At 44.5% G+C, this 24874-nt stretch overlaps 1 protein-coding gene and 1 long non-coding RNA gene across 5 annotated transcripts in view; one reads left to right on the top strand and one right to left on the bottom strand.

The window, feature by feature from the left end:
* LOC113896891 overlaps nt 1-1845 on the bottom strand; it is a 28619-nt gene extending 26774 nt beyond the window's left edge. For all 3 annotated transcript variants that reach the window (XR_003512169.1, XR_003512168.1, XR_003512167.1), the window contains exon 1: nt 1674-1845. This is a non-coding gene — a long non-coding RNA (uncharacterized LOC113896891). The remainder of the gene's footprint in view (nt 1-1673) is intronic.
* Nucleotides 1846-1967: 122 nt separating this feature from the next.
* On the top strand, nt 1968-19742 carry LOC113896890 (L-threonine 3-dehydrogenase, mitochondrial). 2 transcript variants are annotated; one of them, XM_027548999.1, is made up of 9 exons: nt 1968-2049; nt 10221-10420; nt 12324-12366; nt 13013-13083; nt 15250-15399; nt 15501-15673; nt 16589-16679; nt 18380-18649; nt 19248-19742. In XM_027548999.1, the coding sequence occupies exons 2-9, from the start codon at nt 10237-10239 to the stop codon at nt 19385-19387; spliced, it is 1122 nt and encodes a 373-aa protein (XP_027404800.1). In that variant the 5' UTR covers nt 1968-2049; nt 10221-10236; the 3' UTR covers nt 19388-19742. The 2 variants fall into 2 exon arrangements, with proteins under 2 accessions (XP_027404800.1, XP_027404801.1); XM_027549000.1 differs by lacking the exon at nt 1968-2049 and adding an exon at nt 9219-9308 and having other exon boundaries at nt 19248-19657.
* Nucleotides 19743-24874: the final 5132 nt, after the last annotated feature.

Here is a 24874-nt window from a genome sequence, read left to right as displayed (position 1 = left end):
ATATCAATAACCTCAGATATGCAGATGACACCACCCTTATGGCAGAAAGCAAAGAAGAACTAAAGAGCCTCTTGATGAAAGTGAAAGAGGAGAGTGAAAAAGTTGGCTTAAAACTCAACCTTCAGAAAACGAAGATCATGGCATCTGGTCCCCTCCCTTGATGGCAAATAGATGGGGAAACAGTGGAAACAGTGACAGACTTTATTTTTTTGAGCTCCAAAATCACTACAGATGGTGACTGCAGCCATGAAATTAAAAGATGCTTGCACATTGGAAGAAAAGTTATGACCAGCCTAGACAGCATATTAAAAATCAGAGATATTATTTTGCCAACAAAGTTCCATCTAGTTAAAGCTATGGTTTTTCCAGTAGTCATGTATGGATGTGACAGTTGGACTATAAAGAAAGCTGAGCACTAAAGAAAGGATGTTTTTGAGGTGTGGTGTTGGAGAAGACTCTTGAGAATCCCCTGGGCAGCAAGGAGACCCAACCAGTCAATCCTAAAGGAAATCAGTTCTGAATATTCATTGGAAGGACTGATGCTGAAGCTGAAACTCTAATACTTTGGCCACCTGATGCGAGGAACTGACTCATTTGAAAAGACCCTGATGCTGGGAGAGATTTAAGGGGATGACAGAGGATGAGATGATTGGATGGTATCACCGACTCAATGCACATGAGTTTGCGTAAACTCTGGGAACTGGTGATGGACAAGGAGGCCTGGCGTGCTACAGTCCATGGGGTCACAAAGAGTTGGACACGACTGAGTGACTGAACTGAAATGTTGTTTTCTGGCTATTTAGGCAGCAACCTATCCAGGACTCCTGCATCTTCAACAACAAGCACAGTCCATGATACACAGTGGATGCTGCTAAGTATCAGTCCATAAACTGAATTAAAAATAAAAATTATCAGAGTTAAGATACTAAACAGCAAAGTTGTTGTGCTAGGTTGCTTCAGTCGTGTCTGACTCTTTGCGACCCCATGGACTATAGCCTGCCAGGCTTCCGTCCATGGGATTCTCCAGGCAAGAATACCAGAGTGGGCTGTCAGTTCCTTTTCCAGGGGATCTTCCCAACCCAGGGATGGAACCCAGGTCTCTGCACTTCAGACAGAATCTTTACCACTGAGCCACCAGGGAAGCCCCCAAACAGCAAAAGTCTAATCCGAAGTCTAAAAGGAAAACTATCTCTTTTTTCAACAAATATTACATTGAGCCAGGCAATAATCCCAAATGTACAGCTTACGTTATAAATGACCACTCAAGTGTCTCATTGGCGGTTACAATCCCTTTGATCAATCCGAAAAGAGAGAGGTACAAAGTGACATACTTCACAGGAAGGCTTTTCCCACCCGGTGAGCAGGAAGAACTGCCCATGCGCACACTGAACTGAACAAGCTCCTAGGTGATGCTGAGTCTGCTGCTCCCGTGGCCTTGGAGGTCATCCAGTTTCGCATCAGTTTCCCACGTGGGAAACCAAGATGAAATGAGTCGCTCAAGGTCTCTTCCTTCCCTGTCTCCTGACTCTGGTCCCCAGGTCTATACTCTGCCAGTCCTTTCTGCGTCCCCCGTTCCTCCCTTAGTCCTAGGCTAATCGCCAGAATGAGCTTGTGCCCGGGGGCTCAGGAGGGTCGAGGTTCCTTACGGTGGGAGGCTCTTGAGCTACCCTCACCTGCACAGTCCGACGCGAAGACGTGTGGTCTAGCTCTGCTGCAGCCGGGACGCGGCTCGCAGGATTCGAAAGCTCGGCTGGCAGTGCGCGACCTCTCCTAAAGAAAGGTGGGAGGCGGAGCCCGCGAGAGGGGTCACGCCGCCCAGTCGGTTACCATGGCAACCGGTGCCCTCCCTCGCGGTAACCCTACGCTGACGTAAGGCTGCCAGGACCAAAGAAGGAGATTGGTGCGTCTGGGGGCGGGTTTGCGCGCAGAGAGGATAAAGGCGAGGTGCGCCCAGGGCCAACTGGGCTTTCTGCTCTGCGCGCTGTCTCTGTGCCACGTGCTTCTCCAGCGCCTCAGCGGCGCAGCATCTTTGGGCGGCTGTCTCGGAAGGTCAGTGCGGTGGGACCGGATGTTCCCCCCCGGCTGATCCTGGGAACTGAGCCTCTTTGAAACGGAGGCTGACGCCGCGCGATTGCCTGACGCCTTTGCCCCCGACTGGCCCGATAGGTGTGACAAGGCCGGGCGCCCCAGACTCAGAGCTCCCCGGGGCGATCGCGGGTCCCCTGCTGTCGCTGCGGACCTGGGAGGCCGAGGGAGGGTCGGGGTACTGCTGGGATCGGCTGGCGCGGCTCTGGCCCTTCCTGAGTTTCGAAAGGGCACCCCCTGCCAGGAGCGGTTTTCCTCATAAAACTGGTTTATCCAGTCATCTTCCCTGGAGCTTGAGCACCCACCCCCCCCCCACAACTTTTCCATAGGAAAGTGGGAGGCTAAGGCTGGAGATCCGCGAGCGGCCCTTGTCTCCACGTCTTTTGGGGTTCCCTCTCCTAGGCCAGTGTGCACTGGGGGGAAGGTGCGGGGCGCCCGCTCCGCAGGGCCAAGCCTGTCTCTGAGACCCTCTATGGCTCACGCTGAGAGCTCCAGGATTTTTTCCCCCGACCCTTCCTGGCTTTCAGATCATCCCCGCTTTAAGTCCAGACTTTACCAGATGGTTGATGGAGTCTTTAGCAGTTCGCTAACTGCTTTTATAAATTGCTTTTATTAAATCCTGTCAGCATGTGGTGTCCCATTTCTAAGGATGGGGAAACTTGAGGTTGGCGAGGTAGTGTACGCCGGCTCACGCCGGAGGGAGGGCGGTGTTTGGCCTTGAACCCCGGGTGCTGGTGGGTACTCTTCTTCTGGGGAGCCGCGAAGAGGAGGAGCCGAGCTGGAGGGGAGAGGGGCAGCGGGGAAGGTGGCCCCTTCGCCACCACGAGGATGCGTCCTCCTTGTCCCCTCTCTTAGGTACCCGATGTTTTCTCTTGGCAGGGAAGAGTGGGGGTGCTGGCAGGAGGGTTTGAAACTCAACGGACCTGGTTTGCAACCCCTTTCCCTTTGGTAATTAATTATGTGCCTGACCTTGGGCGGGTCAATTCAGTCTGCAAAATGGAGAAAAGATCCCAGCTTCAGAGTTACTGTGAGGCTTAAATAAGAGTTCAGGAGAGCAGATGCTTCCTCTGTGCTCGGTAGTTGAGATGCCAGATTTTCCCGTTGGATCATTACTGTGAAGAGTACACCTTTGGAGACTTCTCTGGTGGTCCGGTTGTTAAGCATCCCCGTTTCCACTGCCGAGGGCACAGGTTCAGTCCTTGATGGGAGAACTAAGGTCCAGAATGCCACAAGATGCAGCCAAAAAAAAAAAAAAAAGGACACATTTATTTATATGAATTTTTTATGATTTAATGAACGGGAGGATATAAAGCCAAGACTACCTTGCAAATAAGCAGTTATAAGCGTTATTGATCCTTAAATCAGAGTGAGAAGTGGGAGAACTCAGGGGAGATGAAGATGGGCATGATCAGCCCTGGGAGAGGGTCCTGGGGCCAGGAAATTGTCAACTGGGCAATGACTGACCTTTGGTGAAAGCAGTTTCACTGAGTGTGGATCAAGAAGGCCTGCTCCGAGGGGCAGGGATGTGGTTTGGGGCAGTATAAACACTCTGGAGAGCCCTGAGACTGGAAGGAAAGGTTGAAGGCTGGATGAGAATGCTAGGTTTCAGCAGGTTTATAAGCAGAGGGCAAAGAACCATTTAAGGGGATTGGTGGGACCAAGGGCTTGGGAGTTTGAACTGGCTGGGGGTTTCGTGGCTCTCTGGGGCAGCATTGATCTACACTGGGTGAAGTTTCTAGCTCCCCAGTAATATATGTATGCACTGACCATTTCTTGGGCCTGGATTTTTAAAAATTTGGTAAATTATGGTTTTTAATCACATAACATTAAATTTAGCCTCTTACCATTTTTAAGAGTACAATTCGATACTGTCAGGTATATTCACAGTGTTGTGCAATGGATCTCTAAAACTTTTTTATCCTGCGAAATGAAAGCTGTGCCTGTTAGTTAAGCACTCCTATCCCCTCTCCGTTTCTCCCATGGCAACTAAATTTCTACTTCCTGTTTCTATGCTTTTTGACTGCTTTAGATAACTCATGTAACTCATATGGATGGAATCATACTGTATTTGGCCTTTCTTGGCCAGCTTATTTCAGTCAGCATAATGTTCTCCAGGTTCATCCGTGTTGTAGCATTTGACAGGAACTCCTTTTTCAAGGCTAAGTAATATTCCATCACATGTATATACCACATTTTCTTTATCCATTCATCTGTTGGGAGCTGGATACTTGTAGCTTCATACTGAATGTGCTGGAGACATGACCTAATACATTTTTATTTACTATCTCTGTGGCTGAGAATGATGAGAGCTAGAGATTTGGGAAGACCACAAGATTAAGGGAAACTGATGATGCATCCTCAGAAAAAAAGGTCTATTTTCTTGGTTTTCAATATTCCAAAGTAGAGTTTCTTTTAATATTTTTGAAATAGGATTATCTGTCTCCAGAGAAATCACAACTGAATTAAAGTTTTTTTCCCCAAGAAATGGAAGTAATGTTCTCTGAAAACAGAGGACATTCTGTTTATTGTGGTGTAGACAAACCCCTGATACTTCTCTTTCCTGCCTGCCTGTTTGACGTGGTGTTTGAATTCTCACATGCGTCGAGAACTGTTCAGCGGGACTCACAGCTCCCTGGGAGAGGCAGCCTTACTGGCCCCTGGCACGTAAAACCAACATGTCCAAAACCAAGCTCGTTTGTCTTCTGACCTGATCTGCTCCTCCAGGAAGCACATGCCCAAATTAGAGGTCCGTGTTATTCTTCTCCATTCCTCGCCAGTTGCTCCGTGTCCCAACAATCACAGCCAGCTGGGCTCAGAGTCTGCATCTCTGTCACTCCCTTCATGATGCCACTGCTTTCCTGAGCTCTGCTATGGTTGGGGCAGAAAGGTAGATGCCTAGAGATGGGAAGGTTTGTATAACAACCACCCCAGCAAGGCTTGCACAGGGGAGACGCTCGATTATTTAAGGAGGAAAGTCTGTTGGCCTGTTTCTCTTTGATCCTTTGGAACTAAAGTAAGCAAAGTACATAGGGGAGAAAGTCTGTGGACTTTTATCTGATCTCCAGTCATCCTTGATGGTTTCCATTTCTAAGTTTGACAACTAGCTTGGCAAAGCAAGTCTTACTCTAGAACAGTTATTCTCAAGTGTAATCTGGGATAACCCTGAGATTCCCTGAGACCTTTGTAAGGTCCATGAAGTCAAGGCTATTTTTAAAGTAATACTCAGAAATTTTTTTGCCTTTTTCATTGTTTCTCTCTCAGATATGTGGTGGAATCTTCTAGAGGCCACATGGCTTGTAATGAGCTTTCCACTGATCTAATGGGGTGTGTGCTTGTGTACTCCCGTGTTTCTAGAATCTTCTAAGGATAGCAGGCTTAAAGTATAAATATATTCATTTTCAGAGATAAACTCCATTTGTGCTTATCACTTCTGTGCATTTTTATTAGTTACATGCTGTTATATCTGCTATTATCTTTGGAGCCCATTTTCTTTTAAAATCAATATGTCATTGCTTTGAAATTCTAAGTTGAGCCTTTGCCTATATGGAAAAATAACAAAAAGTTTATTGTAATTTATTTTTTTTAATTTAAGGATACATCATTGGCTTAGAGGACTTGATTTTTTTCAGCTCAAAGTTCTAGCATCTATGTGTATAAATCCTGAAAAGAAATGACACAAGAGTCCTGTGAATCATGGAAAGAGGAATTTTTCTCCAGATAAATGTACAAAATTAAATAATACATGAAAATATGAACGCTTTCCTCAGGTTTTACAGATGTTAGAAATTTAACTTGTGTGTCTGACGCCACAGAGCATTTTGAATAATATTTTGGTGGCAATAGCATTATTCTGAGACCAACCATTCTGAATGAATGAAGTGTAGATAGGATGATCTCTTTAAAAGCCAAACATTATTTGTTACAGCCTTCCAAACAAGAAAAGAAAAAACTGTTGAAGTATGACAAGATAGGTTATCAAGTTGCAGTGGCTGGAGAAACAATAAAGCCTTGGTTGGATGAAAAAGCATGGAAAACACTCAGCACAGCCGCTGTGACAGTAACTTGTCAAAGACTTAGCTGCAGACGTGAAGACTGACAGCAGAAGTGTGTATCTTGCAAGTGGAAGAATCTGTGGTCATGGCTGGACTGATCATTCTGTTTGTTTTCATGCACTGTTGATGCCAAACCAATCATCAAAGACTAGCTTTTTAGTGAAGGTTTGACAGCAAACACAAATAGTGCCAGTCTTTGGTATAGAATTATTTTTTTGAATTTCATGGTTTATCCTGGACCAACTGTTGAATTTTCACTGACAGTGCACCAGCCGCAGTGGCTAAAAGTACTGGTTCCTTTGCAGAAATCAAGGCAGTGGCACCACTTGGTACTAGAAGTCATGGGATTCTTCACTGCCATATGCTTTCCTGTAAAAAAATAAAAAATAGAAAACTTAAGGACTGTTGTTACTCTTGTTGTTTAGTCCCTGACTTGTGTCTGACTCTTTTGCAATCCTGTGGACTGTAGCCCACCAGGCTCCTCTGTCCTTGGGATTTTCAGGCAAGAATACTGGAGTGGGTTGTCATTTCCTTCTCCAGGGAATCTTCCCAACCCAGGGATCCAACCCAGGTCTCCTGAGTTGGCAGGTAGATTCTTTACCACTGAGCCACAGGGAAGCCCCTTACTTAAGAATGCCCTTTCAGTTCAGTCTAGTTCAGTCGCTCAGTCGTGTCCGACTCTTTGGGACCCTGTGAATCGCAGCACGCCAAGCCTCCCTGTCCATCACCAACTCCCGGAGTTCACTCAGACTCAACGTCCATCGAGTCAGTGATGCCATCCAGCCATCTCATCCTCTGTCGTCCCCTTCTCCTCCTGCCCCCAATCCCTCCCAGCATCAGAGTCTTTTCCAATGAGTCAACTCTTCGCGTGAGGTGGCCAAAGGACTGGAGTTTCAGCTTTAGTATCGTTCCTTCCAAAGAAATCCCAGGGCTGATCTCCTTCAGAATGGACTGGTTGGATCTCCTTGCAGTCCAAGGGACTCTCAAGAGTCTTCTCCAACACCACAGTTCAAAAGTATCAAACAGTAAAAAGTGATTAATTTTTATTAAACCTTGAGCCTTGAGATGTATCTTTTTAGTGTATCATTGGTAAATGGATGTATTTGTTGTGTATCAAAATATGATGGTTGTTTTGAGATTAAGCATTTTTTTGATTGAATTGTGAGCTGCACTGGTCATTTTTTTTTTTTTCATAGAGTACTAGTTTAACCTGAAAGAATGACTGACCAACTATGCTTATTCATACCTGGACAATCGGCAAACATTTTCTTAAAAAAAATAAAATAGATAAACCTAGCGAGCCTGTCAAGGAAACAACCAATGGTATCTGATGCAGGTTAACATGTATCCACCATTGTGAACCTGACCGCTTCCCAGTACTTAGGAATTTTCTGATGAGATCAGTGATGTTAACTAGTATAACTTTGAGGGATGGTACTGTCAAGTGTGTTGGCAGTTAGAAGCTCTGCATTACTCACTGAACGAAATTTTCCAAAAGACCAATGCATAGAATTGTAAAATCATACAGGAATAAAACACCTGTTCGAAGCATTAGATATACTAGTGGGTTCTAATGTTACAGGTACAACAGTTTCATGATAATGTCTTCAGATTCTGTGTTGCAGCTAACTTTTAAAGAAACTAGCATGTGTTGAGTTCTGGATATCAAAGGCGAGTATCCAGAATTATCTGAGAAGGCTTTAAAGATACTGCTCCCTTTTCCTCACTGCTTTGCTTTGTGAGTCTGGATTTTCTTCATTTACTTCAATCAAAGCCACAGATTGAGTTAGAAGCAGGTGCAAAAATCCAGTTGTTTTTCTATTAAGGAAAACATCAAAGAGATGAGTAAATGTAAAACAGTGGCAGAATGCTTTTTGTTTTGGAAAATATATTTTCATAAAATACGTTTATGTTAACACTAGACAGAGGAGCCTGGTGTGCTATAGTGCGTGGGTCAGAAAGTCGGACACGACTTAGCAACTTGAACAACAGCAAAAGGAGTTCTGAGACCAGAAAATGTGAGAGCTGCTACCTTAAAAGCATTCAACTGAACTTGGAAATGGCAAGATAATAATCTTGACCTGGAAAAGCTACATGCTGTAGATGGGTGGAGGGCTTTTGGGTTTTGTTTTTAATGTATATGCATTGTTAGTCAAAGCCATCCCGTAATAGGGACCGTAGTGCTGCTTGATGGTTAAGAACTGGGTTCCCTGAGACAGGTGGTGGTTGCGATGGTTAAATGCTGTAATACAGGAGGGCATTCATGGGCCTGTGGCCTGTATTGAGCATTAAATGTTAGCTAGTAATAGTTGTAGAATAAGAACCAACTCAGTCATGAATTGTCCACATTGCTAAACTAACATACAGTGTCTGAAGTTTCATCTACCAGTGCTGTTGGAAATCTGACAGCTGACCGAGGTGGAGGCCACAGGGCAGTGTGCAGAGAGCAAAGACCTGACCTTGGGGAGGATGGGCAGGAAGGTTGCTGTTCCAACCAGCAGAGTAAGCCCTGCACTCTGATCTACTCTTGTGACATGCTCACCTTGGGTAAAGTTGGCGAGGACGAAGAGCTGGACTGCAGTAAAATATACATGATCTGGGAAGAGGGGAGAAAATGGCTTTCTAATTATCCTCTCTTAAGAGGTAGCAGTGAAATGGAAATTAGTCACGGCTTACTCAGTATTGCTGGGGGCCTTTTTACCTTAACGATCTGCTTTTCTAGTCTGGATCATCCTTAAGATAAGTCTGAGTTAGTTTCATAGGGTGCTGTGTTATTTAGCCCGGAGCCTATTTGCGCTTCAGTGGTACGTGGACAGATGGTAGTGGTTGTGAAGACTGGAGGCTTTCACTTGGATCCGTGACTTGGTGTTCCTGGCATGGACGGCTCTGTACACAGTAACCTCCACTGAGACTTTAGAGCCCGTTGTCGTCAGCACTGTGTGGCTCCAGTTCTAAATCTCAGCCAGCCTTTGTTTGCCTGAACTTTGCATGAGCAACGTTTATCCCTTTTCACCGGGCTGGGCTCACGGTCGTCTCTAGATTGGCTCCCTGTCCCCGCGCTCAGCAGTCTCTTTAGTTTGGTTTATGAATCCAGGGCATGGCTTTGCTTGGGAGCTGGCGATCTTAGTGTTAGTCGTGGTTAAATCGTTTGTGTTTTGAGGGGTCTGGAAGGTAAGCAGTTACATGCTGACCTCTGCTTTTTTGTTTGTTTATTAAAATTTTATTGAAGTATAGTTGATTTATAATGTGTTAATTTCTGCTATATAGCAAGTGACTCAGTTATACATACGTAATATATATATATATTCATTTTTATTATGGTTTGTCACAAAATATTGAATATAGTTCCTGCTATACAGAAGGAGCTTGTTGTTTATCTGTCCTATATAGAATATCACGTTGGCCAAAAAATTCATTCCGGTTTTTCTGTAAGATGTTTTCCTATGCTAATCCCAAACTCCCATTCCTTCCCTTCCCTACCGGCTCTTCCTTGACAACTTGAAGTCTTTTCTCTATATCTGTGAATCTGTCTTTGTTTTGTAGGTATGTTTTTTTGTATCATATTTTAGATTTGCATTTGATATCATACAATATTTGTCTTTCTTTTTTTGACTGACTTCACATAGTATGATAATCTCTAGGTCCATCCATGTTTCTGCAAATGGCATTGTTTCATTCTTTTCTGAGCGCTAAGTCGCGTCAGTCGTGTCCGATTCTGTGTGACCCTATGGACTGTAGCCCACCAGGCTCCTCTGTCCTCTGTCAATTCTCTAGGCAAGAATACAGGAGTGGGTTGCCATGCCCTTCTCCGAGGATCTTCCTGATTTGGGGATCAAACCTGCATCTCTTCAGTCTCCTGCATTGGGAAGTGGCTTCTTTACTACTAGCGCCACCCAGGAAGCCCTTCATTCTTTTTTATGGCTGAGTAATACTCCGTTGTATATATATGAACCGCATCCTCTTTATCCATTCATCTGTTGATGGGCACTTGGCTTGCATCCATGTCTTGGTTACTGTAAATAGTGCTGCATGAACATTGGGATGCGTGTGTCTTTTCTGAACTCCGCTCCTTTTGTGTTATAGGTGTGCCACAGAGACCATGCCAGTTGTTCGGGTGCTGCGGCGGGTCGCCTGCTGGATGCTGCAGAGCCCAGCCTGTGGCTGCCGGGCTCCTGTCCTACCCAGCCGGTTTCTGGGGACCTCTCCTCGGCAGATTCCAATGGATGCCAACTTCCACTCCACTTCATTCTCAGAAGCAGACCAGCAGCGTGTCTTAATTACAGGTTGGGTTTTTTTTTCTTTCTCCCGCCTTTGTGGCTTCATTATTTTCTTTGTGTGGCTGTATATTCATTTTTGGAATGTCTAACATACCACCAGGTAACATGTATTCTTCAGAAACTCCCTTTCCACTCTTGGCTTCCTCCTGAATTGTGCAAATCCCTGGTGCTTATTTTGTTGCTGTTGACAGGGCTTGGTTTCCCTGCCCAAATCTTTTGTCATCTGAAGAAAGGACCTGGGAACCTGGGGATGAAAAAGCTACTCTGGGACTTGGTTCCCCTTTCCTGCTCGAGATCCAAGGTGTGTGGACAAAACGTGGACCCTGGAGTCTGGCGCATCTTTCCTTGGCCAGGCTCCTCCAGCCAGGCAGTTACTGCACATTTGTGTCTTGGAGACAGAGCAGATAGGCAGGGCCTGCCGGGGGCTCAGGGAACTTCTCGCCATGACCTCATGGAGCCTGTGTCTCATTGTCCACAGACTGGCTCGCCAACCCCTCTCACCTCATGTCCACCCAACGTCCAGTTCTGCATCTGCTCACTGCAAATTTGACCGTCTGCCCACAAGTCCTTCCAGCTGACCCAAGCCCACCACTGATTGATTAGCACATTTTTATTGTCTTCGATTTGCCAGAATTTCATGCCTTGACTTCACGTCATTATCCATCTTACATTCTTCAGTGTGTGCGTATTTCTCTCACTACCACCTCCTCCTCTGCTGTAAATGGGTTTCAAGTGAGGTCTGCTCCCTTAGCACTTCCCTCCCTGACTCTCCCAGCATCTTGTCCGTGTCTCTGATTCCCTCCTCCCGCCACCAACAAAGCACCCTCCAGGTGCTACTGTCAGTGCGCTGGTTTCAGTCACATGTTTACACGAGTTTACAGGAAATCCCACAGTCTGCATCGTCCTGCCTGATTACTTTCTCCCAAAATGGAATTTAGGGTTGTATTCCCCTAAATGTGTTCTAGACCCCCAGCTCTCCCATGTCCAGCAATGGCATTTGTAAGCATTCAGATTAAGACGCCATAATCATTTTTTTAATGTTCTTAGCACCTCCTAACCCACCCAGTTATCTACTCTTTTTTGGGTGACTTTTTGGTTTTTGCCTTCTTTCTCCATTCCTATTCCACTGCAGGTCTGATGGAGGAGGGTGCTCTGGATAATCCCACCAGAGGCTGATATCCAGCTATTGTATCTGCAAATAAACTTATTTACTAAACAGAAACAGACTCATAGACTTAGATAACAAACTTATGGTTATCAGGGTAGGGTGGGAAGGATGAGGGGAAGGGACAGTTTGGGATCAACGTGTTCACACTGCTATATTTAAAATGGATAACCAACAAGGGCCTACTGTATGACACAGGGAACTCTGCTCAATGTTGTGTGGCAGCCTGGATGGGAGGGCAGTTTGGGGGAGAATGGATACATGTATATGTATGGCTGAGTCCCCTTGCTGCTCACCTGGAACTATCACAACATTGCTAATCAGCTATACCCCAATACAAAATAAAAAGTTTCTTAAAAAAAAAAAAAAAAAAAAACAATTACATGTGACTTTAAGTGTTCTGGTACCCATAGGAGATAAGCCTCATAGCCCGTCAAATAACAAAGCCAAAGCTGCTAGTGAGTTCCTGGCTGGGCGATGTTCTTGCTCTCCTGTGACTGTTCTCTTCCTGTTCCCTGGCTTCCCCTTAGCCACCGTTCTGCTGGAGAATGTTCTGTCTCTGAAACTCATCTGATCTGATCTCTGACCTAGCTCGGAGAAGGTGATTCAGTTCCATCAGGCCATCCTGGGGCTTCACCTAATTAGCTAAGATTACCAGTGGAGTTTTATTCTGTTACTACATCCTGGGAATAATTGAACTGGTTCAATTTAAATTAAAGTTTCACTTTTTTCTTCTTTATCCAGGGGGTCTTGGCCAGCTTGGAGTGGGTCTTGCTAGCTTTCTGAGGTAAGAGCTCTCGAAGTTGAAATTTAAAATCTAAGTTTGGGGGTATGTGAAGCTTATCTTTGCTCCTGTTTAACCCCTAAATCTGTCCTCTCCCCTCTTGCTCCTGAGTCTTTTACGATATTGTATCTAAATGACCGTTTGGAATGCATTTCATTGTGCCTCTTAGAATCACAGACTTTGTCTCAGGTCCTTGACTCAGTGACCCCATCCTGGTCCTTTGCCCTCTGCCTGTTCTAGGTTAGGCAAAGTAAGACCTGCCTCCAAATGGGTCAGTCAGTTTTTTGATGTTTGGGGACTGAGAGAAGAACATGTAGAAACTGAAAGGGAACAAGGTGGGATTTAGAGAAAGTGGGATAAAAGGAAAAGAGAGAAGAACAGGGGGGAAGAGGGAAGGACTCCGGGGCCCTGGGAGGACATTGGTGACAGGCACAGACAATGATGGGGTAAGGCATAAGCAGGAGATGCAGCCCCAAGTGCGGCTGGAACCGCAGGGATGCTGGTTGAGGATGGAGAGGAAGAAGGGCTCATGTGTAAAGGTGGGATTTGGAGGCAGGCAGTACATGGCAGTTTCTCTGGGCAGGATGGTTTTCATAGGACCTGGTGTGTCCTCAAATGTACCGTCTCGTATGTTTAATTTTCCCTTTAGGAAACGATTTGGGAAGGACAATGTGATTCTATCTGACATTCGGAAGCCCCCGGAACACGTCTTTCTTAGTGGTAAGAGGCTCTCAGAGCAGTCGGAGAGGCAGCTTGTAGGATTCGTATCATCACTCATAACCAGGCTTGTGAATTAAAGGAGGAGGAGTGTTTGAGGCACACTTGTGCTACTTAAAAATGTTTCCTGCATTTGGATTTCCCGGTCATTAGGTGGTTAAGACCATGTTTCCAGTGCAGGGAGCATGGGTTCAATCCCTGGTCAGGGAACTAAGATCCCACATACTGTGGGGGTGTGGCCAAAAAAGGAAAAGACGTTTCGTGTTTTTGTCCTCATTCATTCTGTAAAATGTCATTGGTATAGTCACTGCTTGTTCAGGTGATCCAAGGACAGGGGAGTTCATTAGCCCTTGATGTGAAGTTGTGGAGTAATATCTTCGGATATAATCTGCAGCCATATCTGTGGAATAAAAATTTGGATTCTACCTTTCAGAGTTTTTAGTGAACTTAACTCAGAAAGCACACAAAAATCAAGTTCTGAAGTGAGGAAAAGGAACTTTAAGTTTTGGAGAAATTAATCCTCCTATTTCAGCATGGACTTGCTCTTAAACACCTGTGCATGCACACGGATCTCAGACTCCTGTAGTCGAGCTGCTTACCACCTCAAAGATGTTTTTACGTACTTTTTATTTTTTTGAAGTTCCCATGAACATATTTTATTGGATAAATATGTGCATTGCATTCTTATTGTTGCTCAAACCTACATAAAATAGTGACTTAAGAAATTAAAGTTCTAGAGGTCAGGTCAGAAATTAAAACTCATTTCATTGGGTTGAACACAAGATGTCTGGGAGAGCTGGATCCCTCAAGACACTTCAGGGAAGATGGCGCTGGCTTCCTAGATCACTTCCTCATCAAAAATATCTTTATGACATCTCCTAGGCCCTCCTGGTTCCATGTCAGTCTTTCGTGGTTCACCTTGGGGAAGAGCATTAATGTGCTGAGTGGGGGAAATTGGCATTGCAGAAATCTGGCTCTACCCCTAGCCTAACCAAGTGTGTTGAACCCACAACTTGTGGGTTATTTATATCATGGTGGGTTTCTGGCTTTTGTAAACCCATGTTATCTATTCCTTTAAAATATGCAGCTTATTTAAGCGGAGTGAAATCACCAGGTGCCTGCAGTGTGGCGTGAACAGCATCGGCTCAAGCCAGCTGCCTGGTTTTGATCCCAGTTCTTAATCTTAATTCTGTTTGATTCTGGCAAGTTACTTAACCTCTCTTGGCCTCAGTTTCCTCCTCAACAAAATACTCACCTCAAAGTTTGTTTGAGAGTTAAATATACAGTAAGTCCCCTACTTTCAAGTTGCAAACTTTCAAAGGTGTGAACGTGCATGCGAGCCTCTGTATGCCAGCTGTTGTTCTGTACTATTGTACTGTTCAAGGTGCTAGACTGTCAGATTAAAAATGTTTGATTTTTTGTTTGTTTTTTTTATGTATGTATGATTTGCATTAAAAATTCTATAAACCTATTGCAGTGTAGTACTATATAGCCGATTGTGTTAGTTGGGTACCTAGGCTAACTTTGTTGGACTTATCCCTGGGTTTGGAAGTTCCTCTGGAGAAGGGAATGGCAATCCACTCCAGTATTCTTCCCTGGAGAATTCCATGGACTGAGAAGTCTGGTGGGCTACAGTCCGTGGGGTTGCAAAGAGTTGGATACACATGAACAAATGGACTTATGCACGTGCTCTCAGGATGAACTCGTTCCTATGTAGGGTATTTCCTGTACAGGAAGCCCTTAGAATAGCGCTCAGCAGGTATAAGTCCTGTGTAAGACTTAAAGTATTGTTAACCACGGAGTGTGTGTGTTAGTAGCTCAGTCATGTCCGACTCTGTGACCCATGGACTGTAGCCCGCCAGGCTCCTCTGTGCATGGGATTCTCCAGGCAAGAATACTGGAGTGGGTAGCCATTCCCTTCTCCAGGGACTCTTCCCGACCCAGGGATCCAACCCAAGTCCCTTGCATTACAGGCAGATTCTTTACCATCTGAGCTACCAGGGAATCACCTGGGGGTTGGGCTTTGTATTCTGCATAAGAAAAATGCTGAGTTGTGTCTGAATAGTTGTTACCAAGTTGGTAGCAATGGAATTCAAAATCAATGGGAAAACCTGTTGAAGTTTTCAAGCCCTGAACTCCTTCACTTGCCTGATTCACTGCTCCTTGCAGGCCCGTTTATTTATTCCGACATCCTGGATTACAAGAATCTTCGGGAGATTGTGGTGAACAACCGCATCACGTGGCTGTTCCATTACAGTGCCCTGCTCAGCGCAGTGGGAGAAGCAAACGTGTCCCTGGCCAGAGCCGTGAACATCACTGGTGAGTCTCTGAGTCGTGCCCCGGATGCCCTGTTTGCCGATTGCCCTTCCTGGGGAATCCTGGAAGAAGGTTTCCCAGGTTACGAGGGCTGCTCGTTTCAGGACTGCACAATGTCCTGGACGTTGCCGCAGAGCACGGTCTGCGATTGTTTGTGCCAAGCACCATCGGGGCGTTTGGACCTACTTCTCCACGGAACCCAACCCCTGACCTCTGCATCCAGAGACCCAGGACCATCTATGGGGTGTCCAAGGTCCACGCTGAGCTTATGGGCGAGGTAGGCATCACTTGGCACGGTGACTCAGTGTTTCCTTTTCTGTTTTTGTCTCAAACACCTGCTAATTCATCCTTGGAGAGGACTTCTTCCCTCCTCCAATCCCTGCCCTCAGAAATGCTTGGGGACTGATTGTGTTTGCCAGGTGCCCTGTACCCATAGCTCCAGCAGAATCCTCAGCCCTGTGCTAACATTCAACACTTCAATCATGCCCCTCGAGTGGCACCCCTCCTTCATTTGCTGCCCATCTTGCTTGTACTGCACTATTCTTTCAGGCTCCTGATATTACTATTATAAGAGCTAACTTTAAAATAACTTCAAGTGTCCTTTTGGTTTTCTTCTTTAATACACTTTGTCTTTATACTGTATCTCTGCATAGCACGTCTTTTTTTTTTTTTTTGTCATGACTCGTAGCTTATGCTTATGGGATTTTAGTTTTCCAACCAGGGATTGAACCTGGGTTCTCAGCATTGAAAGTGCAGAGTCCTAACTACTTGACTAAAATGTCCATAAAAGGGCATTTTAGTCAGTGTCTGACCCTTCAACTGACATATCACAGTGACCATCTTTCCCTGTGCTGTCCCAACACTACCTCCTAGGTCAGGATCATGGAGATTTGTTCAGCACAATGAGCAGGGTCTTCCTTCCAAAGAAAGGCAGAAACTCCCCACTGTCAGCTGATCTATTATTTACTGTGTTGTCTGACGATGTTATCACCAGAATGGCAATTATTTGATGATAACAAACTTCAGGGTTATTTGTTAAAGAAAAATGGCAATTCTAGGGTCTTCATTTCCTCGAGGAGGATTTTAAGATGACTGTACGGGGAGATGTTTGAGGAAAAGGCTGTTAATTCTTTGCATTGCTCTACCTGATTTAAAAGATTCTTTTTAAAGTTAAATTTTCTCTTTCTCGTAGTATTATTATTACCGGTATGGATTAGACTTTCGATGCCTGAGATATCCTGGAATCATTTCTGCTGACTCCCAGCCTGGAGGAGGAACAACTGGTAGGGTTGTTTTTTATTTCTTTTTTATGTAAAATTAGCTTTCTATTTGCCTGGTGCAGTGGGGATGGATCTGCTGTCATTTCAGCCATATGCTGGCTGGAGTCTTTGCATCCTTTCTGAAAAGTGCATCTGAGAAGCTCATTGAACCCTATTGACTTAAATTTATTCAGGGCAGCTCAACCAATGCTGTAAATCCAATGGAATTTACCACCCACAGTGCCAGAATCAAACGGACTAATTTCACTAAGCATATTACCTTCCAAGTTCATCCATGTTGTCGTAAATTGCAAAATTTTATTCTTTTTTATGAGTGAGTAGTATTCCAGTGTGTACATTAGCCAACTCTTTATCCATTCATCTGTTGATGGACATTTCCATTGCTTCCATGTCTTAGTTACAGTAAATAAGGCTGCAGTGAATGTTGGACTGAGTGTATCTTTTCAAAGTAGTGTTTTGTTTTTCTCTGAGTATGTACCCAGGAGTGGAATTGCAGGGTCATATGGTAGTTCTATATTTAGTTTTTGGAGGAACCTCCATATAGTTTTCCACATTGTTATCATTTTGGACTTGAGTGTGCATTATGTTCAGTAACTCTCACATCAGAGATCCTTCCCTTATGAGGGGTTCTGAGATATAACATAAAAGATACTTGACAACATCCGAGGGATTTTTACTATAGCTTTGTACTATTGTCTGAAGTCTGAGAGGCTTATACTCTAGCTTTGTTCTTTTTCCTCAGGATAGCTTTGGCAATTCTGGGTCTCTTGTGGTTCCATATGAATTTTAGAATTATTTGTTCTAGTTCTGTGAAAAACGTCATAGGTAATTTTACAGGGATCACATTAAATCTGTAGAGTGCTTTGGGTAGTATGGCCATTTTAACAATACTATTGTAATTCTTTCAATCAAAAGCATGGGCTTTCTTTCCATTTCTTTGAATATCTTCAATTGAAATTTGAGGACATTTTTTTAAGGGATTTTCAAAGAGCCTTTGGGTTTAGTTACTTAAAAAAAAAATTGCCTAATGTAGTGCTTCTCCAGGAAGGCATGAGGAATCCCTGGGGATCCTTGAGTCAGACCTTCTCAAGGGATCCAGGAGGTCAAAACAATTTTCATATTAATACTAAGATATTATTTGCCCTTTTCAACGTCCTTTTCAAGTATACCGTGGAGTTTCTCACAGGCTGCCTGATGTATGTAGCATAGCAGACTGAACACAGAAGCAGAGATTCTTACTGTTTCCAATTAAGCCAGGGAATAAGGAGATTTTCAAAATGAAAAACATACCATTCTTCTCACTAAATTTTCTCTTACTTGGAATCTATGTTCTTTTTTTCACATATAATATCATACATATGAATGTGTGGGCTTATTATCATTTTTAAGTATAAAAATATTTTTTAAAAGTTCCCAGTTAATTTCTGATATGGTAGATGTTACTAATTTCTGATACAGTAGATGTTGCTGTGTGTGTATATGTGCTCAGTTGCTCATCATGTCTGACTCTTTGCAACCCCATGAACTGTAGCCCTCCAGGCTCCTATAACTCACCTTAATAAAACCTTTTTTGGGGTCCTTGGTGATTTTTAAGCCCACAAAGAGTTTCTGAGACTAAGACATCTGAGAACCACTGCCTTAATTCGAGAGGCTCACTCATAATTTTTGTTATAAGATGTCCCTCAGACAAGCTTCTCTTTCAGACTATGCGGTCCAGATTTTCCATGAAGCTGTCAAGAATGGCAGATTTGAGTGCAACCTGAAACCCGACACGAGGCTCCCAATGATGTACATTGACGACTGCCTCCGGGCCACCCTGGAGGTCATGGAGGCCCCAGCAGAGTCCCTGTCCATGAGAACCTACAACATCAGCGCCATGAGCTTCACCCCCGAGGAGCTGGCCCAGGAGGTGCTCAAGCATGTCCCAGAGCTCCAGGTCACCTACAATGTGGATCCTGTCCGACAGGCCATAGGTGGGTAGACCGCTGCCTCTCCCTCAGAACTGAAGTCAAGCTGCAGTCCGCCACACGAGTCCTTGAGGACATAAACCGTGGAGGAGAAGGAGAGCGCAGTGCCTTTCCCAGGGGCCCGACACCTTCCGAAGAAGGAGCTGCTATCGCACCAGAGCTGGCAGGTGGCACAGTTTTGGGAAATGATGTCCAAAGTGGGTGGACTCGAGCTGTCCAAATAAACCCACTTGTCAGCATTTCACCATTTGCCAGTTTAAATATCAAACAAACAGACATAGTATGAGAGCAGCCCTGGGTTCTCAGAGGCTGTGACTGTGCCCCTGTGTGAGTGCCATGCCATCTGAGCATGGCAGTCCCACCTTACAAGCCTGCAGGGGACTCTCCTAGCAGGTGGCAACTCACAGCGCCTGGCAGTAGATACAGGCTTCTAGTCTAAGAAGGTGACTGTGTGTGCCTGTAATGGCTGCTCTGCTCTGCTCAAGGGAGATTTCAAAGAGAACGTTTCTCTCATGGGATGTTGACCTTTATGTAAAGTGTTCTAGACCTTTTTGCACACCTACAGCCTGAATAACTTAAGCTTCTTTTCCATGTCTTATCCTAGCGGATAGTTGGCCAATGAACTTTGATGATAGCAACGCTCGGAAGGACTGGGGATGGAAGCACGATTTTGACCTCCCAGAGCTGGTGACAACGATGTTGAACTTCCACGGTTCTGAGAGCAGAGTTGCCCAGGCTAACTGAAGGGGCCGGAGGAAGAGCTCATGAGTCCTGGGTGGCTGTCCAGGGAAAGCTATAACAATCCTGAGGTTCCAGACCCCAAGGAATCTAGATGACGTGGGGCTGAAGGACTAATTGGATTGAATTTTCGCAGCTCATATTGAACTGCCACATGGAGAAATGACTAGGCTGTAGCGTCTTCTCAATGCTGTAGGTTTGGTGGTAGCCCTTCTGAATCTTTGCTGTTTGCCTAAACTTGTCCAAATCACAGAATGAAGACTTAAGTCACAATCATTTCCGTTTCCTTAATTAAGATGAAGTGACCACTTTCGGGAAGATATGTGACATTTGTATTAAATTAAACTTAATTTAAATATCACTCCTAAGACTCCATCATTCCCTTGACTAAGACCAAAGATTACTTTTTAAAGACCATCAAAGATAATCTCCAAATTTAAAAGAATTCTTTACATCCCATCAGAGTCTAAAAAAATGTCTGTGTATTAATCCCATGTTCACAATGTTCAAGAGATTTTAACCTGTCAAAAATGATCACTTCCAATTTATTTTTCTAAGAAGATACACTGCTGCTACTGCTGCTAGGTCACTTCAGTCGTGTCCGACTCTGTGCAATCCCATAGAAGGTAGCCCACCAGGCTCCCCCGTCCCTGGGATTCTCCAGGCAAGAACACTGGAGTGGGTTGCCTTTCCTTCTCCAATGCTTGAAAGTGAAAAGTGAAAGTGAAGTCGCTCAGTCGTGTATGACTCTTAGTGACCCCATGGACTGCACCCCACGAGGCACTCCGTCCATGGGATTTTTCCAGGCAAGAGTACTGGAGTGGGGTGCCATCGCCTTCTCTGCGAAGATACGATAGTGGTAGGAAACTAAGAATATTAGAGATGATCTAACTGGTCAAGGGGGTCGCTAAGCGTCGGATACGACTGAGCAACTTCACGTTCTCTTTTCACTTTCATGCATTGGAGGAGGAAATGGCAACCCACTCCAGTGTTCTTGCCTGGAGAATCCCAGGGATGGCGGGGCCTGGTGGGCTGCCGTCTATGGGGTCACACAGAGTCGGACACGACTGAAGTGACTTAGTAGTAGTAGTAGTAGTAACTGGTCAAGAGAAGCATCTCTTACTTTGATTGCCTTCCTGCTGGTGAGCTGGGGGTTGGTGACCCGGACTTTGATCCCTTACCTGCCACGTCAGACTCTCCTGGAGCTTGTCTAAATGTACAGGTTTGGGGGCTCCATGCCTTCAGGTGGACCCAATTGCTGGAGATGGGAATCTCAGAGGACCATGGGTTACTCTTTCTAGCACTGGGCCCCCAAATTTAGACCAATTCCAAACCTGATTTTCTAAAGAGGACTTCCTTACAACAGCCTTTCTATGCACTCTTAGATGAGCTTTCGAAAGAGCTCCACTAATCCTCTGAAGGGCTTCTCGGGTGGCTCAGCAGTAAACAAGCTGCCTGCAATGCAGGAGACGTGGGTTTGATCCCTGAGTCAATCCCTGGAAAACCCCCTGGAGAAGGAAATGGCCACCTACTCCGGTATTCTTCCTGGGAAATACTGTCCTGGGAAATGCCATGGACAGAGGAGCCTGGCAGGTTGTAAGAGTTGGACGTGACTTAGTGATTAAGCAACAAACAAACACTTAAATGCAAATGGAAGATGGAAAGGGCAGGAGGCCTGTGTTCCCATCATCAGTCTACAGGGGCATTCACTTGCTGTTCAGAGATACTCACTCGCCCATTGCGGGGAGAGGGGTCTACGCTGTGCCCCCTCCCCTGACCCCTAGTGCACTGAAGTCTGCCGACAGTGCTAGGTCTGCAGGATTCATAATCCAAGGACCTAAAGGAGACCGATTGCCTAGCCAATAGGCAGTGACACTTTAAATGTTCCCTGTCTTTCCTTCGTGACACTTTTGAACTTGAACATGAGCCTGTCTGGCACACTGGAAATCCACAAGTCTTCCAAATAAGTACAAAATGTGAAAATCTGATTTTTGAGGGGCGTCTGATTTGGGGGAAAAGCTTTGCACCTGGAGGAGAAATGAATTCTGGCTGTCACTTTCCCTGAGGTTGTGAATCTTGGCCGAGTCACTTCCTGTCTTGAGTCTCCACTTCCTCACCTGTGAGAAATGGCGTGAGCCTGGCTGCAGCTTCCTGACTTCCAAGGCTGTGGCTTCAATCAGGGGACTAGAAACAAGACCATAGTTAAACATTTCCTGAAAAAGTAACATTGGGTATGTTTGATAGCATATCTGTAAACATGTAATTTATGGGGTATAAGAAAACCAACTGGGGGATAAGAGGAGGAGGGATAAATTGGGAGATTGGGATTGACATATACACACTACTATATATAAGTAGGAACTGCTGCGGCTGCTGCTGCTAAGTCACTTCAGTCGTGTCCGACTCTGTGCGACCCCATGGACGGCAGCCCACCAGGCTCCCCTGTCCCTGGGATTCTCCAGGCAAGAACACTGGAGTGGGTTGCCATTTCCTTCTCCAATGCAAGAAAGTGAAAAGTGAAAGTGAAGTCGCTCAGTCGTGTCCGACTCCTAGCAACCCCATGGACCGCAGCCTGCCAGGATCCTCCATCCATGGGACTTTCCAGGCAAGAGTACTGGAGTGGGGTGCCATTGCCTTCTCCAAAGTAGGAACTAATAAGGACCTATAATACAGCACAGGGAACCCTACTCAGTCCTCTGTAATGACCTATATGGGAAAAGAACCTTAAAAAGAGTGAATATATATATATGTGTGTGTGTGTGTGTGTGTGTGTGTGTGTGTAACTGATTCATTTTGCTCTATACCTGAAATTAACACAACATTGTAAATCAACTATACTCCAACAAAAATTATAAAAACAAAACTGCCACAACCCCACAACTGTGCTCAGGGACCACCCATTCTCACAGGCCGCCTCCCTCCCTGTCCACACTTAAGACATTAAGTGTCACTGGTGAGACATTAAGGCTCTAATGAAAGATGAATCAATATTTCCAGTCCTTCTCCTCTGGAGAATATACCTTTGATATACCTTTGATAAGGTATATTATCAAAATACCTTAATTAAAGAATACTTTGCTTAAAATTATTCAGCACATTCATATTAAAGCAAAATTATTTGGTTGTCTCGCTGAGGACTATGTAAAGCTGAATTGCACATTTCCAGTCAGTGAAAGAGGTAGAATATAAATATTGTAACAGTTTGACAATTTCTAGTTTTCTCCTTAAGTCATTGAGTTTGGGGGTGGGGGAAACTTTTGCTAAGTATCTTCCATATGCTTTGATACTAATTTTGCAATGTTTGGAAATAAACTCTGGAAATGAACTGCTGTGCTGATGTATTTATTCAGTCTTGAAACAGATGGGATTCTGTTTGAAAGGGAGAAATGATTTTTAAGAATCTTTCTGTTTTAGTAAAAGATTTTAAAAATGTCCTTGTTCATACTGAATTTTGTATAATTGTATGCAAACTGCTTTCAACACTTCTGTTTAAAGATGGTTTGCAACTCCCTGGGAAGATTCCTTTGCACTGATTAATAATAATAATAATAATAATACTTATTTTAGTGAGTGTTTCTTTTTTGCTATTTAATACCATTTTTCACAACAAATATCAGGGAACCCAGACTGACTTCATAATTAAAAACATATATCACTTATACCTCTCCTATCCCCAGTAGAAATTTTAAAACACTTATTTTAGCATTTTTCCCCCTTTTCCCTTAAAAGTTGGGTGCATGTTTACTATCTTTTTTTTCCTGATCCAAGGTACTCTTTCAGAAGTTTCTGGCTTACTGTTGTTAAGTTATGACTCTTTTGCAACACCATGGACTGTAGCCCACCAGGCTCCTCCGTCCAGTCCATGGGATTTCCCAGACAAGAATACTGGAGTGGGTTGCCATTTCCTCTTCCAGGGGATCTTCCTAACCCAGGGATGGAAACTGTGTCTCCTGCATTGCAGGCAGATTTTTTTTTTTTTTTTAATCACTGAGCCACGAGGGAAGGCCTTTCCTAGGTTAATAGGACAATGGAATTGTCATATGCACAGATAAAGTGAAAAGTGAAAATTGCTCACTCATGTCCATCTCTTTGCAACCCCATGGACTATACAGTCCATGGAATTTTCCAGGCCAGAGTACTGGAGTGGGTAGCCATTCCCTTCTCCAGGGGATCTTCCAAACCAGGGATCAAACCCGGTCTCCCACATTGCAGGTGGATTCTTTACCAGGTGAGCCACAAGGGTACAAGGATTAATAGTCAGCCACCTGTTGCTCTGGCTAAGCCATGAGAAAATCACCATGGGAAAAGAATAAAAGCAAAATAATAGCAATACAGCATAACCCAAATAAAAGCACACTGGGTTGAACAGTTGGGGTTGTCATTCCCTGCTAAGCTAAGGAAAAACATAAGTGTGGACCTCGGAACGCTGGGTCAGTGCAAGTTCATAACACTGCTTGTGCACACACTAAGATGTTTTCCCAAGGCATATGCCGGTCTATGACCTCCAGCTAGGTGAGAGCCCTTGTACAAGAAAATAACAAAAATAGTTTAAAGTAATCAATAACCAGAGATCAAATTGCCAACATCCGTTGGATCATCAAGAAAGCAAGAGAATTCCAAAAAGACCTCTACTTCTGCTTTATTGACTATGCCAAAACCTTTGACTGTGTGGATCACAGCAAACTGTGGAAGATTATTCAACAGATGGGGATGCCAGACCACCTGACCTGCCTCCTGAGAAATCTGTATGCAGCTCAAGAAGCAAGAGTTAGAACTGGACATGGAACAACAGACTAGTTCCAAATCAGGAAAGGAGTATATTGTCAAGGCTGAACATTGTTACCCTGCTTACTTAACTTCTATGCAGAGTACATCATGAGAAATGCCGGACTAGATGAACCACAAGATGGAATCCAGATTGCCAGGAGAAATATCAATAACCTCAGATATGCAGATGACACCACCCTTATGGCAGAAAGTGAAGAAGAAATAAAGAGCCTCTTGATGAAAGTGAAAGAGTAGAGTGAAAAAGTTGTCTTAAAACTCAACATTCAGAAAACTAAGATCATGGCACCTGGTCCCATCACTTCATGGAAAATAGATGGGGAAACAGTGGAAACCATGACAGATTTATTTTGGGGGGCTCCAAAATCACTGCAGATGGTGATTGCAGCCATGAAATTAAAAGATGCTTGCTCCTTGGAAGAAAAGTTATGATCAGCCTAGACAGCATATTAAAAAGCAGAGACATTACTTCGCCAACAAACGTCCATCTAGTTAAAGCTATGGTTTTTCTAGTCGTCATGTATAGATGTGAGAGTTCGACTAAAGAAAGCTGAGTGCCAAAGAATTGATGCTTTTGAACTGTGGTATTGGAGAAGACTCTTGAGAGTCCCTTGGACTGCAAGGAGATCCAACCAGTCCATCCTAGGGGAGATCAGTCCTGCATATTCATTGGAAGCACTGATGTTAAAACTAAAACTCCAATACTTT

Source organism: Bos indicus x Bos taurus, chromosome 8, assembly GCF_003369695.1.
Source record: "Bos indicus x Bos taurus breed Angus x Brahman F1 hybrid chromosome 8, Bos_hybrid_MaternalHap_v2.0, whole genome shotgun sequence".
Lineage (NCBI taxonomy): Eukaryota > Metazoa > Chordata > Mammalia > Artiodactyla > Bovidae > Bos > Bos indicus x Bos taurus.
This window is presented reverse-complemented; position numbering and strand designations above follow the sequence as displayed.